Genomic DNA, 9,037 nt, shown 5'->3' with positions numbered 1-9,037 from the left:
TTCTCTGACTTTCTTTATTGTTCTCTAGTTTTTGGCCTTTTAGTCTTTTTTTTTTGTTTTAAACAAACAAAAATGCTAATCCAGAGATTCTTCCGTGCATTTCTCATCCTCCTCGCCTCCGACACCGTCGAGGCCGCGCTCGCCGCCGCCATCTGGGGTAGGTGGGTGGGCCGCGTACCCCTTCCCTCGACGGCGAGCTTCTTGGCCCAAGAAACACTTCCTCTTCCTTGCCGGCAGCGACAGTGGGGACGGCGAGTTTGTTTGGCGGGTAGAAAATTCGCTGCAGTGAAGGTGGAGGGTGAAGGCGGAGGAAGAGGACGCGTTACCGTCCTCGTTATTGTCACGGAGGGCCGCAAAGGTGGTGGAGGAGGGTCAGAGAGAAAAAAAAAAAGAGGGTCGCAGTGCGGCTTTGGCGTGGTCGGAAGCGAGTAGGGCGAAGGGTGCGCGGGCAAGGGTGGAGGTGAGGGCGTGAGGTACAAAGACGATGAGGGCCGTTTCTGCCTTTGCCTTCGTCGTCTTCTTCGGCGAGAAAAAAAAAAAACGCGAGAAAAAAAAAGGAGAGAGAAAAAAGTATAAGGCTATTTTGGTCAGTTTACTTAAAATCCGGTCCGAATCTGCAAAATCGAAAAATGTGGCCTACTTTTACAAAAATGCAAAACTAGTGGATTTTTTATGCAAATTGGCCTTAATTTTTTTAATGACGGAGAAATATCCGAGGAATACATGTGAAATAAAAAAAAGTAAGGATATCTAATATATTCTAGATATTTTGAGGGTGTACCGGTAATTATCTCTATTATATATATATTTTTAAAAATAGTTTAATTGGCTTAAGATTTAGCCTTTTCACCGCCATATAAAAGACCATCTCATCATTAAGAGGTCGAACAATTCTAAACGCACGTCTAAGAGCCTCATCTGTTCTAAGATTAAAAAAAAAAGGGAAAAAGAAAAAAGAAAAAAAAATCATCCTTGTTGCGAACCCTAACCCTAACCCTAATCCGAACTTTCGAAAGGGGAGCGCGAGAACGATTCCGAGCCTCAGTTCTCCGACCTTCGATTTCTCTCAGGATCTCTCCCCTTCTCTCTCTCGACGAGACCCTTATTCGTGGGCCGGCGAGGGGTTCCGCTTTCCGATCTTTTGAAACCCTAGCTCGACGAAGAGGACGATCCGGTTAGTTTCTTCTCTCTTTTAGGCCTTCAATCCTCATTTTTTTTTTCATTTTGATTGCTTCTTTTTTTTCTTATTATTATTCTTGAGAAATTTGAGAATCGAGTTGAAATTTGTAGTTTTTTCGATCGATTTTGTCACTGTTCTTTAGAAATTTCGAATCAATTAGAAATTTACGGATATTTTAGTGTTTTCGTTTTAGATTTAATTTTTGTGCTCTTTCCCGGGTACAAATTTGTGCGGTAGGTGTTTTATTTGGTCGGTTTGACCAGTTTATGATGCAACGTGTGGATTTTGAGTCCAAGGTAATGTTTCACTTTTGATCTCTTAGGTACTGGTCCTCTTTGAGCACTTCTAGGTTTGCATCCTAGGAGATTGTTTTTTTTTGGTTTCAGATTTAGGGCTTCAGTTTATATATTCATGTTTTTAGGTAAATACGAGTTGTAATTATTATCACTTTATATTTACTCTTTTTATTTTGGCTTCCGAGTGGCTCAAGTGGTGAATATCTTCAAATTTATTTGAAACTTTGCTGCATAAAATCCATTTTAAGTTTTTAATCTATGCTTTGCATCCAAGGATTCATACTTTATGCTTTAGTGTATACCATATGTTCTCCTTTGACAATACGATCATATATTTTTGCCTATACACTAATATATTAAGGAAAATTATTACAACCTCTGGAAAGCCTTAACAACATGCTTTAACTTTTCCTAAAAGTGCATATTATTAGAGAGAAATTGGGATGTGTGTGAATATTTTTTGTTATGTACAAGTTTGGTTGTAAAGAATTGGCTTCAATAAAGGTTGTTCCGTTGTTAGTATAATTGTTTGAAATATTAAAAAGTTTGCCCTTTTTCACCTGGTTGTATTCTACTCTCACACACCGTAAGCTTTTGTGTTTATTACATGGAACTGAAGGATCTATATGACTTTTGTACTTCAAAATGCTGTAAGACTTTAGGCTATAGAGGAGATTGTAGCCGTCTATTTTACTATTAGTAACGCTGAGCACCAATGAGTACATAATCTTGTCTGTTTGGCCCTGCTTCTACTTTTGGTGTCAGCCGCAGCCACCTTAACCAGAATGTTTGGTAAACAAAAATTTTAGCACTTCTGCTGTGGTGGAAACAGATATGAGTTTGTAAATCCTGAAATCAAAAGCTCCAATTTGGATCTTCTGATTCTGCTGCAGAGTATTTTTGGGGGGCACTTTCTATATTGTGCGTCTTCTATTGGCTCTACTAAAAGAAAATACTTCTTCAAGCTCTAGTACTAGCTACAGCGGGGTGAAGCTGGCTCTTATCAACTTTGATTATTCCCAATCATTTTTTACTTTTTCAAATGATGGTTGGCCTCTTATTACGTTACATGATTTATTCCTCGCCACTAACAGTCTCAGCAGTGGCTCTCTAGGTATCTTTGGGGGTTACTTTTAGGAAATTTTGTGAATATTTCAGTCTTATTCTGGAAATTTCTCATACTATATAGTTGTGGTACTTACTTTTGCTTTGTTTTTTTTTTTTTAGATGGATGCTAAACCAATAACAACTGAAGCTATCGCTATCACTGAGAAAAAGATGGACATGACTCTGGGTATGCTTTTTGCTTGGCCTGTCTTTCAACAAAACTTTTCCAGTTACTATACCTGGAAATCAGCTAATTTGCTCTTATTTTTTACTGTCTTGTTCTAGAGGATATTATTAAAATGTCGAAGAAAAATAATTCCAAAGGCAAAAGACCACCAAGGATGCCTGTGAGTATTGCATCTTTCTGAAAGATAAGATTTGGCATAGATCTTTTTGTTGCAATGGAGTTGTTGATGCTACTTTTCGTAATTGTAGAATAAAAGCCGAGGCTTTCCCAATGGTAATCCTTCTCAAGGTAACTCCAAGGTTCAGAGGTTCATGGATTCTAGGTCGTCAATCAGACAGGTAGTTAAGATGAAACAATTCTTTTATTTTTTTTCTCCTGAAGTGTTGTAATATACTTAACATGGTTGATGTATTCTTTTTTTGGATATCTGTTTTATCTGTAGGGTGTACTTGCTCAGAGGAGGTCGAATTTTCGAGGGAACCAATTTCCTGTGACAACACAAGTTGCAAAGAAGGCTGCAGCCATGCCTATTCGGAACAGGGCGGCCAATTGGGGCAAGCCAAGGTATGAACTCTTTTTTTTTTTTTTCCCCTATTTCTCTTCTGCTTGCTAGCACAAATTTTCTTGATCAGTTTTCTCAACTTCTGTTAGTTCCTATCTTTCTGCAGGTAAACAATTATTACTTTTCTCCGATGGATCGGTCTTAGAAATGCATTCAACCGTATAGTAACAGTCATAAGTGGGCCAATGAGCTGGTTGATGGGCTGAACTGTAGCTCAATTACACTTGATAACAGTCGGCTTTTCTTCTGTGCTTTGGAAATCCTTATTACTTGTTTTCATGTTATGCAAGAAGAGATGAGTCATTTACGTACTACTTTGGTCGGTGGACAATATTTGAAGATACTTATTCTTCTTCATTTGGATAGATTAAATACACAAAGGCCATAAACTCAAGTTTTGTACACTAAAGCACCTCACTGCTTTGCTGCAATGAGAGATTTCCTGATCCTGAGAAGACTACAGACTACTGCACAATTTAGTGTGCAGCTGATATTGTGCCCACGAATTGTAGTAGTGAAAGTTCTGGTCTCCGGTTGCTCCTTTTTCCACATTTGGCCACTAGATGTATTATCTTTTGGCTCTGGTGACATTAGGGGATGTGGGCATTTTAATTTACATGGATTCGTAGTAAAAAGCGGTGCATTCGTATAAGTCATGTATATGTCCAATCTTCTCCTTAAATTTTGAGCTTCCTTTGTGGCTTTTGAAGGTTATGAACATAGAAACAAGTAATCAGGCACGGCTGCAAGTTAAACTTTATCCGGATAAAACATCTATTGGAAAAATCATATGGTGGTTGATATTATTTGGGTTGATTATCGAGTCTGTAACAAATGATGCTAGCTGTTTTGGTGAAGACAAATTCAGGCGGAGGACTAATGTTTGTTATTTGATCTTTTTATCTTTGGTATCAAAGTATATCTCGATCTCGTTTCTAGAGCAGACAAAAGGTACCAGGGTCCAAAATCTTTGTTTTAGGATCTCATTATGTGAAGCACAATGGTTTCTGCAATGCTATTCCAGTGGTCCAAGTGGCGATGGAGAAATATGGACAGGTGTTTAAGATGTATCTGCTTTGTGGGATAGTAATCTTGGTAACTAATGCTCACAGGACTTCCAAGTGTGATATTTCTTTGCAGCCGATGGTACTAAGAAAATGTTAAAAACCGGTTTCCCATATTTGGTGAGAATTTGAAAATCCAGGAGAGTGCAGAAAATAATGCAAGTTGAGAAGGGAAACTACTTTTTGCATAGCCTGGCGCCTTTCTAGTGATCGGTTTGTTTAGGTTCTTTCTTTCTCTTTAAGGATCTACACATGTTTTAAACGGTCTCTGGTAAGTCACACAAACCTCTGTGTAGAGTGGGCTACTGGTAGGAAAAATAACCTGCTGTCATCTTCATTTACTTTATATTATCAGTCTGGCTAAAACTTCCAATACTGCTTGCTTTTATTAACAGCAGTTTTCTTATGCAGAGTTGCACCAGCATCAGTACAAAGGAAAGATGCTGCTGCTGGAAAGGTAAATCTTAAATTTCCTTAATTCTATATTGAAGTATGCTCATAGTTGCGTATGCACCATGCGCAGCTGAGATATCTTCCTTAAGGTTACCGTCTGATGTGTCTATTAAACTATGAAGACTATGGATCCACGCACCTCTCGATGACGAGACCATTTTTTTGGAGTACTTGTCTTGTTATATAATTCTCAATATACCGATTGTAAAGCTTAGGTTGTAGTTGCATGTTTTCATTTACTTTTGATTTTTTGTTTCGTTTTCAGTGTTGGGAGCTTATTAAATCTGCACTGAAATGTGGACTATAAATGTTCTTAATCTTCATTCTTTCATACTACATCAGTTCTTACTGTTCTGTGTGGATAAACGCAAAGAGTTTAGGTAAAACAAACTATTTTTTTCTGTTGGTACTTGGTTTCTTTCACTTGCAAATTCGGCTATAAATGTTTTGCATGAAAACAGTATTTTTGCTGATTTGTACTCTGTCATGTACTGACACTGTTAACCATTGTTTGTCTTGCAAATCATACTGACAAAAAAAATAATTCAGCATGTTATTTCTTGTTGTGTCATCCAGGTCTTCTGTTGTATTTGAACATAAATTGGTTTGTTTTACGTAATAAGAATTTTATTTGATTTTATTTTTTTTGAACATCTGATTTTTCTTCTCACAAATACCTCCATCATCTTGAAGTTTGAGCTTGTTATTGTTAATGGTTTTTCAAAGCCCTTATTTGATGGTTTTATGAATAAAACTAGAAGATCATTCCTTCTTTATGGTTATTATTCCTCATAATCATTTGTATCCTCTTTTCCACCTGCCAGTGCCAATCTGACACAACAGACAGCATACCTTCACTGTATATATGACTTTCTTTGGAGTTGCTGATTTAGGTGTCTCTATTACAACTTGGGCATTCAAAGTTTACTTCTTAAAAGAAACTTCTGCTCCATACTACCGTAAATTGAGATCCTTTATGAACTTGTGATTCTTACTACTAACATATGCAGGATAAGGTGTTGGTGCCAAAACAAAGGCCTCAAACCTTAGATGCACTGTTTGCGACCATGAAGGAGCAGAGGATGAGAAACATATCTCAGCAGCCAGCAGGCGGTAGTGGCCGTCAGGTTGCAGCACGGAGGCGTCGTAACCAGCAATGGCAAGTCAGAGGCGGCAATGGTGCTGCATCTGCCGCCAGTGGACGGCGATTTGGCAACTTATCTCGGTGATGATCGCACTCTGCCTCCGAAATGCATGCGTGTTTCGGTGATCTTCGTTGTTCGCTCTCACATATTGCGCGTCATCATTTCACCTTTCATCTCTTCTGCTATTGTTGCAACAAGAATACGCCTACCATGTAGTTTTGTTTCGTTGTTTCTTTTCTGCTTTTTTCTTTGGAAGAATATTCAGGAAAACTTTTCGAGTAGTGTATGGATTTTAGACGAGGATTTGATTGTCTGCTTTTTCCTTCAATATGTGTACTGTAACTAGTTCTGCTATGTCAAAAGAGTATTTGCCTTCACCTATCAGTAATATGGCTGTGCAGCTATTGCACAAACTTGGAATTACACAACTGTGATGTTAAGTTTTTGTTGCTTTTGGAGCTGCTAAGATGAAGCAGAAGTTCATCATACCATCCCCCACGGGTCACGAGTTCTTAATTCCCTTGCTAAGGATATCTAGTAGATTATGCGTACTTCTGTTTTGTTCTTTGCATGTTTGCTGCTGGTCGCCAAACACGAGGGTGGGAACAACAGTATTATCTCGTATGCGTATGTGCATGCTTCATTTTGTTTTCTATGAGATCTGCCTATTTAGAAGTCAATATTTTGTTCGATCTTGTGAATTCTTTTCTGCATGTTTTCTGAGTTTTAGACATTTTTATTTAAAAATCTATATATCGGATGCTGGAGTGAAATTTGGTAACTCGGCGCGTCCAATTATTGTTTTGGTAAATGTTGATGATGTCTACTTAGCTTGCCGGAGCTTTCGCTAAACGTGTGGGAAGGTTTTCTATTTTCACTTTTTATTATTAAAGTGATGAGGTGATTTACATGAATACGATCTTGCTGCAATTTTATTTTATTTCATTTTTTTCTTTTAATTATGGCTTCTGGTTGCTAATTTGATTTGGAATGTGAATGGGACTTGAAAATACTCCTTTCTCAGAAGGGGAGCTTAGATTCAAAAGGCGTAGTTGGAATGCAACAAGTGCATTTTTCCTTTTTCTTTTTTTCTTTTTTTTTTTTTTTCTTTCTTTTGCAGATTTTTTGCCTTTACAGATATCCTTTGTTTAAATCTGGGAAATCATTCATGTTAGGCTCAGAAGTTCTTGGGGACCGTACACAATTGCTGTATGCCATATCATGTATTACGAGCTCGAGAACCTTCTCCACTCTGCCTCCGCACTCTCAGACCTACTGCGGCTGCTCGCGGTGGCGGTGCTATCATCGTTTTCCTTAGCTGCGACGGGGTCATTCTCGATCTCGAAGCTCGAGATCGTGAAGCAGATCTGGCCCAATCTCTCGGAGATCTGGCGCGTGTAGTCGTCGCTGGAGTTTAGCCGGAAGGTTCTGAAGAGGTAGAATCCTAGGGCCTGGATTCGGATTTGATTTCTCCACCATCAAGAACGCTATCGTGGCGAAGGTGGATGAGTTTAGTGAAGTAATCGATCTCGTAAGGAAGAGGCGAGATTGGGTGTAACGTATTGAAACCTAGATAGAAAATGACGAACTTTAGGCAAACTGACTAAAGTGCGCGAATGGATTAATTGGGCGAGTTCCAATTAACTTACCAACACTGTTGGGAGGGTTAAAAATGAATTCTAGAAGTGTTAGAAGGGTTTTGGTATCGATCAGCGCAAAATAGAATCGAGACGGAGCCAAAAATCAGGTCTGGAGCAATGTGTACCGGTACAGCAAGCGACCTGTCACCGGTTACACATGCTGAAACCGGTGACACGAAAAAGTGTACCGGTACACTTTGGGCGAAACTGACAGATTTGCTCTCGGGTTTGCCTCTGCATAGTCGTGTAACCGGTGACACGAAAAAGTGTACCGGTACACTTTGGGCGAAACTGACAGATTTGCTCTCGGGTTTGCCTCTGCGTAGTCGTGTAACCGGTAACACGAAAAAGTGTACCGGTACACTTTGGGCCCGACAGCAAAACGAGGTCTGCTGCAAAATATAAAGATTGGGAGGACTTTTTGGCAAATGTTACAACATGTTAATAGCCTAATACCCCTTCCCCTCACAGCCAACACCCATTTCACCCTCTCTCTCATTTTCCTCTCTTTCTCTCTCTAGAAAGCAAGCCCTAGAGCTTGGAGAAGGTGGAGAAGAGCTTGGAGAAGTGGATTTTGGTGGCTTTGGTGGTCCTAAAAGCTCTCCAACAAGTAGGCTTTGGTGGAGCTTGGGTAAAGGTGAGTCCTTATGCAAAAATGAGTTTAGGGTTTGGGTTTAGACCTTAGATGTTTGGATTTTGATCTCTCTACAAGTGAGGAAATCCTCTAAGGACCATGACTCCATGAAAAACATGGATTTCTTAGACCCCTCTCATGGTGGATCACTAGGGCTCAAAGTAGATCTTGATGTTGTTTCAAGGGTCACCCAAGCCGTTGGTTGGTGCGGCTGATAGGGTGATCCAGATTAGTCCGTATTATCTTCTTTCTTATCTATTATTGGTTGATTGTTTACGTCGATTATACGGACTTGTTATTTATTTTGATACGAGCTATCTTACGAGTACAACTTACGTCCTAATTGAAAAATAATGGGTTAGAGTACCGATCGGGCATCCAAAGCGGGAGTGTTTGAGTGGTTGGGTTTAGGGATAACAGCTCCTCTATTGACGATGTTGGGCTGCCCTGGCGGGAGACCCCTCTATTGGCGATGCTGGGTCACTACTGTTGAGGCCTCGTGTAGCGGGCTCCCCCTCGATGGCGGGAGCTCGTTCCTGATAATCCACTCATGCTAGTTAGGAATTGAAATTCCTAAAATTCAAGTTAGGTAAGGAACTGAAGTTCCTCTTGGTACATGTATACTGGGAATTAAGATTCCACAAATACAGTATTACAGTGATGAACAAGAACAAGAAACAGTTACTACGGTGTGAACAAAAGATTCAGGAGATCTGAGTAGTTACAGTGAACGATTTAAATACAGTTGTACAGTGTAAACAAATGATTG

General features: G+C 39.5%; 1 protein-coding gene across 2 annotated transcripts; it reads left to right on the top strand.

The window, feature by feature from the left end:
- LOC109722155 lies at positions 870-6,378 on the top strand. Of its 2 annotated transcripts, XR_002219386.1 has the most exons (8): positions 870-1,174; positions 2,704-2,770; positions 2,869-2,930; positions 3,019-3,108; positions 3,213-3,334; positions 4,808-4,853; positions 5,115-5,229; positions 5,860-5,997. XR_002219386.1 is itself a non-coding variant. In XM_020250050.1 (7 exons), the coding sequence occupies exons 2-7, from the start codon at positions 2,704-2,706 to the stop codon at positions 6,076-6,078; spliced, it is 606 nt and encodes a 201-aa protein (XP_020105639.1). In that variant the 5' UTR covers positions 871-1,174; the 3' UTR covers positions 6,079-6,378. The 2 variants fall into 2 exon arrangements, 1 of the variants encoding a protein (XP_020105639.1); XM_020250050.1 differs by lacking the exon at positions 5,115-5,229 and having other exon boundaries at positions 871-1,174; positions 5,860-6,378.

This window comes from Ananas comosus, linkage group 16 (assembly GCF_001540865.1).
Source record: "Ananas comosus cultivar F153 linkage group 16, ASM154086v1, whole genome shotgun sequence".
Taxonomy (NCBI): domain Eukaryota; kingdom Viridiplantae; phylum Streptophyta; class Magnoliopsida; order Poales; family Bromeliaceae; genus Ananas; species Ananas comosus.
This window is presented reverse-complemented; position numbering and strand designations above follow the sequence as displayed.

What these genes read in the sequence shown, in the direction of transcription:
- LOC109722155 (XM_020250050.1), top strand. Translation starts at nt 2,704, where the DNA reads ATGGATGCTAAACCAATAACAACTGAAGCTATCGCTATCACTGAGAAA. An exon ending in GCCAATTGGGGCAAGCCAAG is followed by an intron (nt 3,335 to 4,807) that starts GTATGAACTCTT and finishes TTTCTTATGCAG; the next exon opens with AGTTGCACCAGCATCAGTAC. An exon ending in AAGATGCTGCTGCTGGAAAG is followed by an intron (nt 4,854 to 5,859) that starts GTAAATCTTAAA and finishes TAACATATGCAG; the next exon opens with GATAAGGTGTTGGTGCCAAA.